This window comes from Dipteris shenzhenensis, chromosome 32, assembly GCF_047967505.1.
Source record: "Dipteris shenzhenensis isolate YYH24624 ecotype China chromosome 32, Dip_SZ_1.0, whole genome shotgun sequence".
Lineage (NCBI taxonomy): Eukaryota > Viridiplantae > Streptophyta > Polypodiopsida > Gleicheniales > Dipteridaceae > Dipteris > Dipteris shenzhenensis.
In genome coordinates, this window is record NC_141627.1 from 23,492,764 (window position 1) to 23,511,765 (window position 19,002).

Here is a 19,002-nt window from a genome sequence, read left to right on the forward strand (position 1 = left end):
ACACACTTCGCTTGCAACCACCGTGTGGATTTTCTTGTCTGGCAACATGGTTGGTGACAATTTCTTAATACTGAGACCATCTTCTTTTCGAGTCAGTATACACATCATTGTACTATTGCTAGAGCTGTCGGTATTTTTATCGAACATTGACGGTTATTCCAATGGTAATACCAATGCATATACAGATGGCAATAGTGACGTTTTTAAAACTGAAAAAATTACCGACGGATCCCATAGCCATGATGCAAAAGAAATTCTAAGGCTTGTAAAGCATCAAGAGGTAAGCATAAAAAACAGACAAGCGTGTTGTAGTGAGTAGTGGGCGTTAATCAAAACCCATGTTCTTTGATATAGTTGGATTTGAAACTTTTATGATGGTTTTTCAGAAATGGTAGTTTTAATCATAAGGTCATGTTTATGTTGTGCTATTGCAAGGAAAATTTCAAAGTACCAGAATAGATTAAACAAATCCAAATGCGAATACACCAATTAATGCAAAAGGATATGCCTCCATGAAAAAATCCAAGCCTAACAATAGATTAGATTAGAATAGATACAAATACGTCACTAATGCAAAACAATATGCATCATGTTAGATATCAATGCTCCACTCTCATGTAACTACGCAGGAACCAGCTAACTCTACTTGTAAGCCCCCCATATGAGGAGAAGGCATTTGAGTATCTCGGTTATCCAGTAGGTCCTAGTTTGGACACCAGATAGGGGCCATGTGTGGCCTAATGGCTGGACGGAGTTGGCATACTGCCAACTAGGCTACATGCAAGTGCGGGAAGGCATCCCATGACTGACCGCATTGAGGGTAGACGGAGAATTTCTCGAGGCAGCCCACTCTCGGGTTGCGAGGCCCGTTTGGAGTCCTAGATGATCCCGGATGGCTACGGGCCAAGAACCGGTTCTATTTTGCGCACTGGTTCTATCGTGTGGTCGGTGGCCTATTTCGGGACCGACCCCTAGTTGACCGTTTTGGGTGACTGGGTCGGTCACCCAATTGAGCCCAATTGACTACGACTGGTGGCTATATAAGAGCAAGCCCATGAAGCCCATTTCATCACTGGCTACAGCAACCCTGATTCCTTAGCATCCAGCCTCTGTCCTCTACTATTTCTAGCTGGCCATCGAAGCTTCTTTCACAGGAGTGCATGGTTGGGAGGCAGCGCCATCTATTGTATCAGTTCTATAGTAATCAAATTTTTGATTCTCCATACTATCTGTTTTCTCTCTTGCATACCAGATCATGTTATCTGTTGAGCATAGACGTTGTATTGTTTTCTTACATGGTATCAGAGCCTGGACTCTAGCAAGAAGATTTGGTAGTGTGTTTCTGTTTGCGAGCAGATTGTGAGAGATGGCCCAGCCCACAAGACTGTGAATCCCACCATTCGGTGAAAGCGAAAAGTTGGACAGCTCTAACTATCCACTCTGGAAGTTCAAGATGAAGACCATCCTAAGTGCATATGAGCTTTGGGACATTGCTACTGGGGTGGACGTGAGGCCGAGGGTCGAATAACTTCGTTGGCTTTACGGCACTGGCGGCGGTGAGCCCTTCAGGAAGGAAGCCCTACGGCTTAGGCAGGGAAATTGGGAAAATGGCAAGCCGCATCCATCCCGGCGAGAACCAATGCAGGACAACAGATAGTACCAATTGCGGATGAGATTCTCGCATCGACAAGAAGAAATGCAGATGCGCTATGTTCTATTGTCTACAGTGTAAGTGATTCCATCATGGCATTAATTCAACATGTCACCATAGCGGAGGAGGCATGGACGGTCTTGAAAAATCAGTACGAGACCACGAATCAGATGCGGATTTAGAATCTAGAGACTCAACTCGCGAATGAGAAATTGTCTGAGTCTAAAGTGGCAGAGAAGTTCATCACCAGGGTGAAGAATCTGCGCGATCAAATGACTGCGATTGGCATCACCATCACTAGCGAGAATCTAGCATGAAGGTGTATACGGATTCTCCCACCAAAGTACGACGGTCTTGTTATGGCACTGAATACATAGAACAAAAATCTGCCCCTCAACTTTGAGGATATCGGCGCGATGCTTTTGGAGGAGGAGATGCGTCAAAAGATGAGGACTAGAGAAGATTTGGCTTTCTATGTTGGATTAAAGAAAGGTAAGAATAAGGACTCCGGTAACCCATCTTCTTCTTATGATAAAAAGAGAAAGAAGAAGATCAAGTGCTTCTATTGCAACAAGGCAGGGCACAAGCAGAATGAGTGCCGAAAGAAGATTGCAGATGAGAAGAACGGAGTAAAGAAAGAGTCCAGCAACAGCACGTAGGCAGCACCAGTAGAGCTGTTTGTGGCAATTGAGGAGATTTGCATGGAGGCAGTTCATGTACCTGCGGATGAACCTTGGATCATTGACAGTGGTGCATCATGCCACATGACCAGTTGGAAGGATTGGTATACCTCTCTACAGCCGATAGGGAATGACATCCTGGTAGCAGTCGGCAATGATGCAAAATGTCTAGCAAAAGGAAAAGGTACGATTGCTCTCAAGTCAGATGGAGTTGTAAAATAGTTGTCCGCCGATGTTCTTTATGTGCCAAATATCAAGAGGAACTTGTTGTCCATTTCTGCAATCACGGATTGGGACCTCAAAGTTCAATTCGATAAGAATGGTGCACAGATCCTGGATCTTCAAGGAAAGGTCATTGGTAAAGGTACACGGTGCAACAACATCTACGAACTCTCAGCTTTCAGTGCTCGAGCCGATGTGAAGAACACTAAGCTGTGGCATGAGAGGTTTGGTCATCTAAACCTTAGTTCTTTGAAGGAGATGCATAAAAGTGGAATGGTTGTAGACCTACCAGAAATTTCAGATTTGCCCGATGTATGTGAAGCTTGCATGATGGGCAAGCAGCATCGGTAGCCCTTTCCTAAAGAGGCCAGTAGGGCAAAGGCTCCTCTAGAGCTCGTTCACACGGACCTCTGTGGAAAGATGGAGACGGAAGCTTTGGGTGGTTCCTACTACTTCATGACGCTGATCGACGACTACAATAGAAGGATATGGATATACTTCCTGAAGACTAACACAACAACACAAAGCAACTATAGACGTGCTTGATAGATGTGCAAAATAGCAGGCGCATCTATAGGCATTGTTTGAATAGAGAAATTATGGGCGCATCTAATAGCGCATCTAACATCTCATCTATTTGCACGTGTATTGACACGTCTATTTGCGCATCTACACTGAGAAAATACGGGCCTGTCTAACACTATGTTTGTCAATGCGTGTATTAGCACGTCTATTTGCACATCTACACTGAGAATTAGATGCGTATTTAGATGCAAAATAGAGAATACAAAAAGTGAGATTTTGGTGTACATCACTGCTTACCAAAGCACATAATTTTAACAAAAACATCAATGATTTTTTGCAAGCCCACATATACAAGAATTAAGTGAGGTGAGGAGAATGAAACAATATGTAAAATAGTTTTGCCAATATCAATGATGGGCTACGGTTCAATCTCATCCTCAATGAGATCAACCCTTGCCAAACTATCTACTTCAAAATCCAAACAAGTGTTTAGCTCTACAAATACATTCAACCCACTACTACTTGTGCTACTCGTGCTCATCGAAATCAGCATCACCAATGGTAGGCTCGTCCTCACGGGTAATGGCCTCAATATATGTATCTCCTATCTCATGATCCTCCTCCTCTCTCGTATCATGGTCATCATCACATCCATGGCCATGATCATCCTCCATATGCTCCATATTAGTAAATGTACTATACAACACTTTGGAACATGGCATAATAGGTATGACATGCCACCATCTGTTATTATCCACCATTGGTTGATAGACAACCTAATTCGAACACAAATACAATCATGTTATTTTCCTTGCATCGAAGGTATCAAATATTTAAAAGCGAGTATTTTTATATGTGTGCACAATACCTGTTCACATTGTTGCGGTAGTACTAGTGTGTCCTTCCTACTTTGCCAAAACTTTGTGGAGTCAATAGTTACAAAGCCACTTGCATGGCGTTTGGTTGTTGCATTAGGGCCTCTTTCCACCACGTCCTTAAACCACTTTACATCCAAAACATACACAAAGAAGCATCGAAAGTCAAGCTTAATAATATCTTGGATTATGCCACAATAATCATCCATGGCTCCATTAGCTCCCTCAAAGCTAGCAATGACGCCACAATCTTGTGTGTTTCTCTTATCATCAATCCGTTGTGTTCGAAAATGTTTGCCCTCACACCATATAGCATTGAACATAGTGCACTACACCAAGAAAAAATCAATTAAATAAGCAATCTAAATTATTGAAAGCTCCTAACTTATGCATAACATTCTATATACCGACCTTGCTCATGCATCCCCTAGCATACTCCCATTCTTCCATTGTGATATGCATCCCCTCGTCTTTCTCTTCTTTCTCCATTTCATCAAGTAGGCAATCCACATGAATATCCTTTGGAAGTGCTCTTAGATACTGAGGGTATGGCACATGAGATCCGTGGTGTGTACAAAAGAGGGCCCTTTCTTCTTGTCTTCTTGCCTTTGCATCCTCGTATCTTGTCACCCATCTTTTCATCACATCACTATTAAGCACGCAATAGAGGTTGATACTATTATGCAACTCTGTGTCTATTATTTTGTTGCGTCCTTTCCCTTGAGGCACAATAGAGGTCATCCTTAGGTCTTCATCATCTCTCCATAGTCGTGGGAGAGAGCTATCCACATCAACAAGAAACTCAGAAATATATACAAGTGACTCTTGTACCAACCAACCCTCGGCCATGCTACCTTCGGGTCTTGCATTTTGTCTCACGAAGCCCTTCAAGGTCTTCATGAAGTGCTCAAGGAAGAACAACCATCGTGCATGTATAGTACCGCATATAGCAATCTCATCCACCAAATGCACTATAAGATGTAGTTGGCTTGTGAGAATAGAACGTGGAAATGTCTTCTCCACTAAACAAACCACCTCCACTGACATAACCCGAGCATTCTCAAGCGTGGTGGGATCTATTTCCTTTGAGCTCACATACCTAGAAATGAAAAAGTACACCATATTAGCAATATCAATACCTTGCATGGAGCATTGATATGCATCATATTTTGTATCATGTAAAGTACCTCACAAGCTCACCCATCTTGTAAATACAATCCTTCACGTCCTTTGATGCACTACGAGAAATGCTAGTAGGTAGTATGAACTGAACCCACGAGGAGGTGGTTGATTAGTTGCTTATAATTATTCACTCACAAATTTGAAAGGACAAAGATATTATGCACATAAAATACTTACTTGGAGCATCTTGTGCCAATCATGAGATTTCAAGCCATATAATTGCTCTACACCTCTTTTCTTGCTCTTTGTAAAGGCTCCCTTCAAACACCTCACGCATCCAGTGGGAGTACGAATTGTAGTAATAGTGTGCTTCACCGCCGCCATCTCTAGCTTTGATAACCTCCACGGTGCCTCGGGGGGGTCACTCAACATATGTAACCCTATCACGTGAGTTCAAAAGAAGGATATTTTTTATTCCTAAAATTTACAGAAATAAATATACATAAGGAACTATTTAAAATAGTTTTGGAAAAAATTTACAGATTTGTATTAAAAAGGGATACATTTTATTAATGAAAAATTTTACAAATAAGGGATTTTAAATATAGGCCTTGAACGCACGTGATATAGAGGGTTTATACATAGTGACCCCCCCGAGCACGGTGCACGAGGTAAAAAACCATGCCCATTTGGTCTCTCTTGTGGCCAAGCTTCACGCATCCTCCCTGTGGTACATAGATCCTCCCTTATGCCTACGGAATGTCGTGTCCCATTCAAATGCTCCCAAATGGTAGATGCCACATTCTTGAAGATATGCATGGGATCAAGCAGGTGACTGATCTTGAGGAGGGACCAATATGGTAAACGATAAAAGATGGAGTATCTAAACAAAAGCTGGTGTTAGCGGGCAATCTTTATTTTCAGCCAATATAGCACACAATAGTTACAAACCCTTACCGGCTCATGCCAAGTGGTGGAGGAGTCGTGGAACTGTCCCAAATTCTCATCCAATCTCCCACGGTTAGTGATTGTGGGAAGACTTCATTCCAAGGGGCAACATATCTAGGATGATCAAGTGGGAGAAATCAATGGTGATTCTCATAGATGACCTTATTCAATGCGTTTGCCCGTGAGGCAACTAGCGAAGGACCACAAATAGGACATGCATGGTAACCCGATGTAGTGAGACCTGAACAATAGATGCAATTAAGAGTTGAAGGTGGGTTTAGGGTGCCATATCCTTTGCCTATTCATCATTAGAAGTGCAATGCTTACCTGAACACTCGCCATAGCTTGGGAAGTCATGCATCGTCCACATCAAGACTGCTTTGCAGTTGAAGTCTCGTGACAAGGGAGGCCTGCTCACATCATGCACCTCGATACCTCTCCAAAGTATCTCTAGCTCGTCAATCAAAGGCTCCAAATAAACATCAAGATTTTTGACTTTATGTTTCCCTGGAATTAGAAGGGACAGCATAACATGTCCTTTCTTAATAGCCATAGAGGGTGGAAGATTATAATTCACCAATATCACTGGCCATACACTGTAAGAGGTGCTTTTGAGACCAAATGGGTTCACACCATCCATACCCAATCCAAGTGTCAAGCTCCTAGGTTCTTCCTTGAAGCTTGGCCATGTGTCTTCAATATGCTTCCACACAGGAGAGTCTGCGGGAGTTCTTCACTTGCCATCGGTTGATCGATGGGAGGAATGCCATGACATGAGCTCTACAATGGATTTGCACTTGAACATATGTTGGATGCAAGGGATTATGGGAAAATGTCGCAAAACCTTATGAGGCACATCCAAAGTTTTGAGATCTGCTATATATCTTGCCTCTCCACAAGTAGGGCACTCTCTTGCATCCTTATGTAGTCCACGAAACAAAATGCAATCGTTGATGCATGCATGGATGCGCTTGTAATCTAATCCTCCAAGAGAGGTCACATGTTGCCTTGCCATATCTCTTGAGGTGGGTAATTTATTCTCCCTTGGAAGCATTTTACACAATACCCTACACATGAAGACCATAAATGAGGAAAAGCATTCGAGTAATTGACCCACTAGCATAATTCACCATGTTTGCAAAATAGACTTTAAAGCTTACTTGAGTAATGCATTCAAACTTGCATTGCTCCATCCATAGATGGTTTGCAAGTTTAGTAACTCAAGGGAGGCACGTAGAACAGAGAAAGTACACCCCTCAAACAGTGGAGTCGATGCTGCGATAAAAAGATCATCCTGCTTCATGCTATCATCCCTCCCTTCGGATTGATGGACATATAAATCCCGCACCATATCATCAAACACCTCCTCCTCCACAGCTTCATGAGGTAATGGCAGAAGGCTACTATCACCATCACTCCATGCATCCGTAACGGTCCCTCCTAAAGATCCCACCTCATATCGTCGACGCTTCGCCTCCTCACGGTGAGCGTAGGGCAACATATGCGGGTGTGGCACTGCATCCTGTATTAAATTAAAACGAGATCATAAATCAAACATATGAACACCCATAGGTATCTCAATCAACCTTAACTCTTTAACACTTACCATGTTTATGGTCGCATCCAATTCTCCATACTTTGAGATGTGATTGAGTGTAATCCTGCGTGCACGATACATGTTTCCTCGACATCGATCACACATACATTTGATTTTTTGCTCCAACCACATTTCGCGATGGTGGATACGGAGGGATTCATCCTCACTGGAGCTACTTGTTGAAGATGAAGACATCCTACAAACAAACAACCCAAAAAAATTTGCTTTTCTTCAAATATTTAATTTTAAAACTCTGTGGTGCGTCTAAAGATGCGTCTAAAACTGCGTCTGTCTGTTCTGTGGTGCGCATCTATAGGCGCATCTAAAATTGTGTCTGTTCTGTGTATGTAGACATGCAATTACATGCGTATTTAGATGCGCTATTAAATGCACTTATAGATGCGGTTTTCAAATCTGCTTTTAGCGCACTCGCTTTGCTTTGCTTGCTTGCTTCCCCATGCCATCTTATGCCCCTTCCCCCATGCCGTCAGGAGGTCCTTCTATCTCGCAGAGCTGCCGGCATAATCCTGTGTAGTCGAGACTCGGTTCTCCAGCTACGAGTGGTCCACATAGTCCCTGCAGTCTCCAGCTACGAGTGGCCATCGTACTAGCTTGACACGACACGGTAGCAGGCGTAGTAGCAGGGAGAGCGGTGGGGCATGCATGGCACCATGCTTTGGGAGGGGTGGTGGTGGGGACGATGATGATTCAAATGATTTGGATGTGCCTCCAGGTGATGGTATGATCTTCTATGGCATCACTCAGACAGGAGGCATCTTGATGGATGCATGGGGGAAGGAAATCATGGCCTTCATGTGCTCTGTAATTGCTAACAATTACAGAGATTGCTTTATCCACTACAAAGACCAGCCAAAGAGGTTGGCTGATGAGACCCTCGCTGCTGTTCGCTCTAGGTATCCTAACCCCCCCAATCGTCAGTTCACAGATAAATGGGCCAAGTCAAAGATTGTTACGATACTTGGCAATAAAAGATCTTCGCTTAAGAGGCAGGCACTAGCGGAGCTTGCCAAGCTCGAGGGAGGTCAACCACCAAGGGGCCCGCCCCACACCGCTCACAAGCGTGAGTGGAAGAAAGCAATGAAGTCAGCGAGGGAGGACCCCAGTCTGCAGCACGTGGAGGCACGAAGGATCCAGATGGAGCAATATGGAAGCGTGCATTTTGGAGCAGGGGGTATTGAATCATGGGAGGCCCAATTTGTAAGTATCGATCTCAAATTATATTGCTTATGTAGTTTATTAGGAGGTTGTTTCTTTATACTAACCCCTCTGCAAATTGTGTCGTCTTGCAGCTTGACATCGTGGGCAAATACCCTACTCCTGAAGACAACCTACCACTGCCACTAGCCGAGAGGAGATACATGGAAGCACTTCTATCATAACGGGTTGATTACTGAGGAGCAGTATATCTGGGCTACTGGAGCGGCCCCCGAGGTATTTGAAAGTAATTAAATAATGTCAATATTATAAGTAAAGATTTGATTTTTCATACATTGATATATGTTCTCCCTTGTTTACAGGTCCCTGCACAAGAAGACGAGGAAGAAGACGAGGAAGGAGGCGGAGAAGGGAGCACAAAAGGGAGCGCACAAGGGAGCGTGGAAGGAAGCAAGGACGTGGAGAACATAGATTAGTTGTAGAAGTAGTGCTAGCTACTCTTTTTTGTACTTAAAGCCACTGGCTTGGCTTCGTGCCTCTTGTATATACACTCCTCTTATTTTTTGTACTTGAAGCCACATGATGTGGCTTAGCTTCGTGCTATATGTACATACAAGCACTTTTTGAGCTTTCAATTTTATTGCGTTTTGGAGTTGTAATGTTTTATTTGGAATTGTAATTAAAATGCGGTTGGCTGTAAGAATTGAATATACAATGTGGAAATGGGATTCCTGTAACTATATAGCATACACAGCATACACAGCATTCTGTAAATTTAAAAAAAATATTATGTAGCGCATCTATCAGTGCATCTATAAACGCGTCTATATATGCGTCTGTCTGTTCGAGAAGCATCTATTTGCGCATCTATAAAAGCGTCTATAAGACCGTTTATAAATGCATCTATACATGCGTTTAACGATGCGTCTGTCTGTTTTTTAAATTTTTTAACAGAGCATCTATTTAGGCATCTAGATGCATGTCTATACATGCATCTGTCTGCTATATAGACGCGCTGTTAGATGTGGGTCTCTAGATGCGCAAATAGACGTGCCCGTAAGTTTTTTTGAAAGTTCAGTAAATGCTTCTGTGTGCGCATCTATGGGGCTTTGTCTTATTGTGTAAAGACGAGGCTTTTAGTAAGTTCAAGGAATGGCATGTAATGGTCGAGAAAGAAACGGGGAAGAAGGTGAAGAAATTGAGATCAGACAGAGGTGGAGAGTTCACATCAACTAAATTCGAGAGTTACTGCAAAAGTCACGGGATCAAGAGGCAGAAACCCCCACCACATACATCACAGCAAAATGGAGTAGCAGAATGCAAGATGCGCGTCATCTGTGAAATGGGCAGGAGTATGATGAAAGGGAAAGATTTGCCAAAGACTTTATGGGCTGAGGCATGTAACACTGCAGTTTACATTCTGAATCGTAGCTACACGAAAGCTATGAATGGGATGACTCCACTGCAGGCCTTTTCTGGTAAGAAACCTTCAGCTGCACATTTCAGAGTTTTTGGATGTGACTGTTTTGTGCATGTCCCTGATGCTAACAGGACCAAATGGGAACCAAAGAGCCGGAAGTGTATTTTCTTGGGCTACAGTGAAGAGGTGAAGGGTTACCATCTCTATAACCCTGTTACCAAGAAGGTAAAAGTAAGTCACAATGTGGTCTTCTCAAAACAGCTGCATCAATTGGAGGAGGATGCTAGCATCCTTCCCATACAACCAGGACCCGGATATCCATCCAATACCACCACTAACAACGAACCGAACTCTCCCAATGGTGCTTGGGAGGATTCAAGATAAAGAAGATGAAGAAGAGCCTGTAGAACCACAATGGCAAAAGCCATTCCCGAAGTGGGTAAAGCAGCTTTTGGACGGCAAAGAACCTCCAGCCATTGAGGAGGAACCATCCGAACACTGCCGATCCAAGAGATTAGAGGAGCAAAGAAGATCGCAGGAACACTTGGTCAACTATGCTTTGATGACAGAAGTGATCCGTGCTGATGAACCCAAGTGTCTTGAAGAGGCACAGGGTGATGATAGGTGGATGGAGAGGGGGACCTTGTGGATCGTCCACCAAAATGCAAGGTAATCTGCACCAAGTGGGTGTACAAGACCAAGTACAAGTCCGATGGCACGTTGGATAAGTACAAGGCTCGGCTCGTGGCAAAAGGATTTGCACAGGTACATGGTTTTGATTATCAGGATACTTTTGCTCCCACAGCTCGACTAACCACAATTCGCAGTGTTTTGGCTTTAGCTGCCTAGGGAAGTTGGCCCGTGTTTCATATGGATGTAAAATCCACCTTTCTGAATGGGGATCTCAAGGAGGAGGTATATGTGGAACAACCACCAAGTTTTGTGATCCCCGGTTCCCCGGTTCAGAAGGTAAAGTCTATAAACTAAAGAAGGCACTTTACAGGCTGAAACAGGCCCCACGAGCGTGGTACCAGTGAATTGATGCCTACTTTTTGCAAAATGGGTTCAGGAGCCATCAGATGCAAATTTGTATATCTTCAAAGAAAGAGGCAGGTGTATGATCGTGGTCCTTTATGTGGACGACCTTGTCATAACAGGGAACCATGAAGAGAAGATCTCACAGACAAAGAATTTGCTAGGAAAAGAGTTTGAAAGGACAACGGACTGATGCATTTCTTTTGGGGATTGAAGTTTGGCAAGAGCCGAAATAGATCTTCATTTCATAGCTAAAGTATGCTGGAGAGATACTGAAGGCATTTGGCATGGCTGAGTGCAAGGCAGTTGGTACCCCTATGGAGGTTGATGTGAAGCTCTCAAATGAGGTTTCATCACCACTGGTGGATGAAGCAAAGTACAAAAGGCTTGTGGGCAGTTTGATTTACTTGTGCAACACACAGCCGAACATCAGCTTTGCGACTGTTGTACTAAGCAGGTTTTCCAATAAGCCTCGAGAGAACCATTGGAGGGCAGGGATGCGGGTGCTGAAATACATCAAAGGCACACTTGATTATGGCATCACCTATACCAAGGGCAACATCATCTTGATCAGATTCTGTGACTCGGATTGGGCAGGAGACGTGGATAGCAGGAGATCAGTGATAGGTTACTGTTTCTCACTTGGATCTGGAGCTGTGTCATGGGTCAGTAAGAAGCAACCCACAGTTGCTCTTTCTTCTACCGAGGCTTAGTACAAATCAACATGCTTTGCTTCTTGCGAGGCAGTGTGGTTGAGGAGGATTCTGGGGGACATGGGTGCATTGCAGAACAAGCCTATGCAGTTATCATGTGACAATCAGAGTTGCATGGCAATTGCAAAGAACCCTGTGTTCCACGCTCGCACAAAACACATTGAGATTCAATATCACTTTGTACGCGAGCTCATCATGAATGGAGAGGTCGACTTGGTGTACTGTCCGACTACAGAGAATGCTGTGGACATCTTCACAAAGGCTCTTGGAAGAGACTTGTTGGAGAGGCATCTTCATCGACTTGGCATTGGACCAAAAAAGTAAGTTCACTTGCAGGTGGACATTGAGGGGGGGTGTTAGATATCAATCCTCCACTCTCATGTAACTACGCGGGAACCAACTAAGTCTACTTGTAAGCCCCCCATATGAGGAGAAGGCATTTAAGTAGCTCGGTTATCCAGTAGGTCCTGGTTTGGACACCAGATGGGGGCCATGTGTGGCCTAATGGCTGGACGGAGTTGGCACACTGCCAACTAGGCTACATGCAAGTGCAGGAAGGCATCCCATGATTGACCGCATTGAGGGTAGACGGAGCATTTCCCGGGGCAGCCCACTCTCAGGTTGCGGGGCCCTTTTGAAGTCCCAGATGATTCCGGATGGCTGTGGGCCAAACCGGTTCTATTTTATGCACCGGTTCTATCGTGTGGTCGGTGGCCTATTTCACTTTGGGCGGATTGGGTCGGTCACCCAAGTGAGCCCAACCGACTACGACTGGTGGCTATATAAGAGCAAGCCCGTGAAGCCCATTTCATCACTAGCTACAGCAACCCTGATTCCTTAGCATCCAGCCTCCGTCCTCTACTGTTTCCAGCTCGCCATCGAAGCTTCTTTCACAGGAGCACACGGTTGGGAGGCAGTGCCATCTATTGTATCAGTTCTACAGTAATCAAATTTTTGATTCTCCATACTATGTGTATTCTCTCTTGCGTACGAGATCCTATTATCTGTTGAGCACAGACATTGTATTGTTTTCTTACACATCAAACTTTGCAATCACTAATTCATGTTTCTAAAGGAGACCAAGATGGCATAATATCTCCCTTTTGTTATTAACTTGTGTTTTCAACCTTTGTCAATAAAGTTGTTATTTTGGTTGTAGAGATTGTAGATGTAATCTTATTTATTCAAATTGGTTATGTCTCATCCATATTAAGGGAATTAGGACCAATAGCAAACTATAAATACAAAAAGCATGTGTTTATAGAAGTACTATAAGTGTATTACTTCTTCTTTTTTTAAACATATCTTTCATATGTTATTATCAAAAAAAGGTTGCAAAACTGCTACATTTTTTTTTAATTCATGTGGGCAATAATCATTGCATGGAATTGTCTAAAGATTATGATGTGCATAAACTCTGCAAGTATTGACTAGGAAGACTTGTGCTAGCATTGGTCTCTAGAGACATCTAAAGTAAATTGTCTTATCCACTAGATCATATAGTAAATGGAGAGCAATCATCAAGTTGTTAATTACAAATTTGCATGATAAGGACTAAAGTGGTTTTTTAAATGAACCTACCATGTTGGTTGGTAAATGGTATATTATTGTTACCTCTCGCAAAATGTATCTTACATAAAAGGAGCCTAAAGGGTAAATTTATTCACGGGAAATTATTCCCAAATTTCAAGGATAATCAATAGAAATTGCCCAGACATGGTATTTAGCTTTTTATGTAGTACCCAATAGTATCAACCCTTTAGAGGTTAGATGCCAATTTTGTAAGAAAAATAAGGTTAATAGCTATAACAACAATAGATCACTATGCTCGTGGGCACTATCTTGTCATTTAATATGAGAAGTTTGTAATAACTTGCGAGTAGGTAGAAAGAGAGACTTCATCTTTAACTAACTTTTAAAACAGTAGATTCACTTTTCTTTTCTTTTTTAATTAAGAAACTTGCAACAATCACACTAAGAGAGTTTCAAAAGCATGAAACTCATGTAATGTTAACAATAGTCGATGTTGGGTTTTCACAAAAGGGTGAGTGGTCCCATGAAGAAAGAGATGTGTGAGGAACTTTTGAGTCCAAATGCATTGAGGATGTTGATAGCAAGGCTCTTGTGTTTGACAAAAGCATCAATGGGTTGGGCCACCCGTTGTGATTAGGGTCAATTCTAGGGAAAGGCTACTTGAGCAATCATCATGCTGATAAGAAGAGATTTCAAGACTTCAATGGGTTGGTAAGGGATTGAGATTGGATTGAATTCATAAACATCACGACAAAAGTGCTTTAGACTTTATCCTACTTGTTACTTTTGTTATGCAATGTGGGCTATAACATTGAAGTCACACACAGGCTTCATTCTTGAAAATTTGAGTGGGACTTCTCTTAGTACATGTGCTAGCCATGACACGTGTGTGTGTGTGTGTGTGTGTGTGTGTGTGTGTGTAAGAAGAGGTGGGTGCCAGTGATGGACTTGTGTGGATTTTGGAAGATATATGATAAAGATGCCATTATAGGGGGAAGAATCTTTTTGGGGAATGGGGAAGAAAAGGGGGCAAGGGAAGAATCTTAAGTATGTGCTAAGGACAAAACATAAAATGCATTGACCCGTGCCCCCTCTTATCCCCGTTTCTACATATATATATATATATACATATATATGGAGAGTTAGTGGAGGTTGATATGAAATTGTGCAGGGTTGATTTAAGAGGGAAGCAAGATACAAGTTATAGAGGTCAAATTTAGGGGCAATGCTCACAAGTTTGAAGTGTGTTAGAGAGGGCATTGTTTGGGAGGTGCGATGGAATTGAGCTTCTCGCGAGGGTTTAATTACGAGGGGAGGGAAGGAGGAGGTTCGAGTTCGGAAGCATCGCCAAATGTGAGAGCACTGCCAAAACTGGGAGGGTCGCCAAATGAAGCGGGAGCGTCTCCAAATACGGTGAGGTCGGGGCCGGATGTGGAAGAGGGACCAGATTTGGGGGCAGCATCCAGTGCGAGCGGGGCAGCGCTAAAAGAAATAAGGTGGAAGGAGCTAACATCACCAGGGACGCCGCTAAATCCAGGGACACCGCTAACTCCAGCGACGCCGCTAACGGGGGCGAGTTCACCGGCGGCGATACGTTCAAATGCGAGTCCGCTAACTAATTTGTCACCGGGGCGGCTGTTGATGATGACTCCTTTGGGAAGTCCCATGCGCAAAGTCCTCGTCTCCCTCAAAACCCACCTCCAGGACCTTGGCCACCTTACCTCCTTCAACCCCCACGATCAATGGCTCCCCATCACCCAGTCCCGCAATGGCAACGCCTTCTACTCCTCCTTCCACAACCTCAACGCTGGCATCGGCTTCCAGGCCCTCCTCCTTCCCGTTGCCATGACCTTCCTCGGATGGTATTTATCTCTCTGATCTCTCTCTCTTGAATATGCACCACAACGCATCAACATAATTGTATTGATTGTCGTGATTGCATCGAGTTACATAGCATTGCCGTTGTGACGCTTACTATTAGAGGTGCCCTCTGGATCACTTAGTGAGTCTGTGTGCAGTGTGAATCGAGTGGATAATGGGTCTTACATTCCAACAGTTGAATATATCCATTCTTGTCGTGGAAGCGTAGGACTCCTTGTATTGTAAGATTTTATGTTCTGCTTATGTTTTCAGTCTCTGTGTAACATGCAAACCTCTGTATGCGATCCAATTTTCCCAGAACCTCGCGTGCAAGAGAGAATGTAGGAAGCAATACTAATCATACGGTGATCGTAATTCCTATCCGTTCCATTTAATTCGATCAATCCTTAAGTCAATTCAATTCTATTAAAGCAATACTAACCATATCCGTGAATCAGATGGTAATTCCTAGTATCCATTCCATTCAATTCCATCAACGTCTTCCTTTTCCTTAAACTATTGGGTGCTTATAGAAGCATTAGATTGGCCAAGAGAAGGGAGGGTATGGAGTCTCCTATCCATTATTATAGTTTGAAATAGGCATGATATTGAATCTATCGATTGGAGCTTCGATGCACTGGCTAATTGTTTTATTTTGTACTTCTAATCTCGTGAGCTTTAGACACACGGAAGGATCCCATTAAATGTTTAATATATCACTAATTGAACTTGTGAAATGCGCTTGTTTGGTATTATAGTATATTCATTCGTATACTGGGTTTTATGCTCTCGTGTAATCATTCTCAGTGACGGTGTACAGAGGTCTGTATCCTGTTATATTTCCTGTGATTCTCTGGTCTCAAAGTGCAAATGTCTTTGCGTGGCTTTCTCAGAAATTTTGTGTTCCTCGCAGTTGAACTTCGCTGTTTGAAAAAAAATAATCTCAATTTTAGAATTCCAGTGTGTACGCTTGCTCTTCCTTTCTGATAAAGAGGACTTCTAATTTTCTAGCTCCAGACTGTAGGATTCTATACTAAATTACTGGGTATGACATGCAGTATATTTGGGGACTTCAGATTAATGCATCCAAATTTACCACACTAATACTTATGATTCCCTTTCGCTCAGGACATGGGGCATCCTTGCTGTTCTTGTGGCTTATATATGGCAGCTCTTTACACTGTGGGAGCTTACAAAGCTACATGAAGCCATTCCTGGGAAGCGTTGCAACCGATACATGGAGCTTGCTCAAGAAGCCTTTGGTAAAAAGTCACTGCCCGTCTCTCTCTTGCCTGGCATGCCACTTCCAAAACTCGTCGCTGAAATTGGGTGGATCTCTCTGATTGTGGATTGCAGGACAGAAACTCGGCGCATGGCTCACCTTTTTTCCAGTTTTGAACCTGACAGCCGGAGCCACAACCGGCATGATCACCATTGGTGGCAGTAGTCTCAGTCTTTTTTACAACATAGTCTGTGGAGACTCTTGCCATCCGGAGCCACTTAGTACGCTGGAGTGGTATGTCGTCTTTGCGTGCCTCTGCGCAGTGCTAGCGCAGCTCCCCAACCTCAACTCTGTCGCTTGGGTCTCTCTGGTCGGAGCAATTATGGCCGTAGCATACTGTACACTTACTTGGGTCTTATCCGTGAGCTCCTCTAGACCTCCAGGAATCAATTATGGAGTTGTCCTACCAAGCTCTAACATAGCGGCAGTTTTTACAATCTTAAACGCGCTAGGGCTCGTGGCTTTTGCATTTAGGGGACACAACCTTGCCCCGGAGATTCAGGTATCGCATATACATCGTCGATCTTTGCTTTTGAGCTTGTGCATACTCAACGGTGCTGCAGCTTCCTCAATAGTGGGCCAAATTATAGGCTAAGTCTATGTAAATTTTTGGACAATGCAGGCAACCATGCCATCAACACTTAAGCATCCGGCTCACATTCCGATGTGGAGGGGAGCAAAAGCTGCCTATGCTATAATTGCTTTGTGCTACTTTCCGTTAACGATCGGAGGATATTGGGCTTATGGGGATAAGGTAAGAGCTGTCTTTCTCTCAAATGGAACCCTTCCTTGTGCTACTCCGCCTCTCCCCTTTTTTAAAATTCATGCCGTGTGACTAACGCTGTTGCTTCTGATTTTGAACCAGATGCTTTCCGCTGGAACTCTTGGTACTCTATACGCTTTTCACCGAAAAGACATTCCCCGAGCACTTCTTGCAATAACATTTCTGTTCGTGGTCTTGAATACGCTTAGCAGCTTTCAGATCTACGCGATGTCTGTCTTCGACTCCTTTGAAGCCGCAGTTACAGGCAAGACCAACAAACCGGTTAATCCTGTAGTACGAGTCGCGTTCAGAATATTTTTCGTCTTCATGAACCAGCTGGTAGCTTCGGCTGTGCCCTTTCTTTCAAGTTTCGCAGGGCTGATAGGCGGAATTAGCAGTATTCCTGTCACGTTCGCCTATCCATGCTTCATGTGGCTAGCGATCATGAAGCCCAAGCGGTATAGCTTTAGCTGGTATGTTAACTGGATCCTAGGGGTTCTGGGCGCAATCTTCTCTTTTGCCTTCAGCGCGGGAGGAGTGTGGAGTGTGGTGGATTCTGGTATAAAGTTCAGCTTCTTCAAACCCCAGTCTTGATGCCATATTCTGTAAGAAGAATGCATCCGTACTCTAAGAAATTCATCGGGCCACATCCTCGAGTCCAATTTTGATTGATTACATGCCACGATTGCCAGACCAAAGAAGAATTTGAAGCAAAAATCATCGAGGTTTTTCTCCATTCCGCTCGTCGTGATGCTGCAGCAATGCAAAGTCTGCAATTTTCAAGAGACATTTGTACGCAGGCTATGGGCTTTTTCGAGAATCTTTGAGTAAGGTGGCAAAAAGGGAACAATAAAAAAAGAGCCTAGGCAAAACTCTCGCATCAAACAGGTAGGCAATTACATATTAGAAAACCCAGAAACGCTACGGCATCTGATGGCCAACTTAGACCTGATGGAACATTTCAATTCCCTTCCAAAGTACTTCAAAAGTTCTACCAAGTTCCTCAAAAATTTCTTCAAGAAGAGAACCTCCACGCCTGTGTTCTTAAAGATCAAGCTAGATCAAGCTGTTGCAAAACATCCACATACACTATATTATCACATAAGCGTGCTATCCTTAAAGATCAAGCTCTTGCAAAACTTTCATGTACACTATATTATCAGATCTCCGACCAATTGCCAAACTCTCTATGGAGTTTGGTCTTTCAATTTACCTTTGTTACCTAGAATGGCTTGTTTCCAAGTCAGTAAAAAGTATATAAAAGCTTGTTCAAACCATTTGCATACATTCATCCTTAGTGCACACTACATAGAAGTGAGTCTCATTCTTATATTTGCATAAAGAACACTTATTTCATTAATTTTGGACTCATATGTCTACTCTTGCACTAACCCCAAAAATTAAAAAGTTTACGATATGAAAATATCATTCGAGAATCAAAAGTTTACTTTTTGGCACAATAAATTTTGCAATGCAAGCAAGGATCGTGCTTGAAAACAATAGCTTACACTAGAGCTATGGATTTATGCACTACAAGGGAGATATAATTCACTATCTAACGTGTATTTTTTTGTTGGATTATTATGAAAATGGTGAAGTT

At 43.2% G+C, this 19,002-nt stretch overlaps 1 protein-coding gene across 1 annotated transcript; it reads left to right on the forward strand.

Moving 5' to 3' along the window:
- Nucleotides 1-14,772: 14,772 nt before the first annotated feature.
- LOC147880480 (lysine histidine transporter-like 8) lies at nt 14,773-18,079 on the forward strand. Its single transcript, XM_087370617.1, has 5 exons — nt 14,773-15,359; nt 16,486-16,619; nt 16,714-17,141; nt 17,262-17,393; nt 17,505-18,079. The coding sequence occupies exons 1-5, from the start codon at nt 14,773-14,775 to the stop codon at nt 17,994-17,996; spliced, it is 1,773 nt and encodes a 590-aa protein (XP_087226743.1). The 3' UTR covers nt 17,997-18,079.
- The last annotated feature ends 923 nt before the right edge of the window (nt 18,080-19,002 follow it).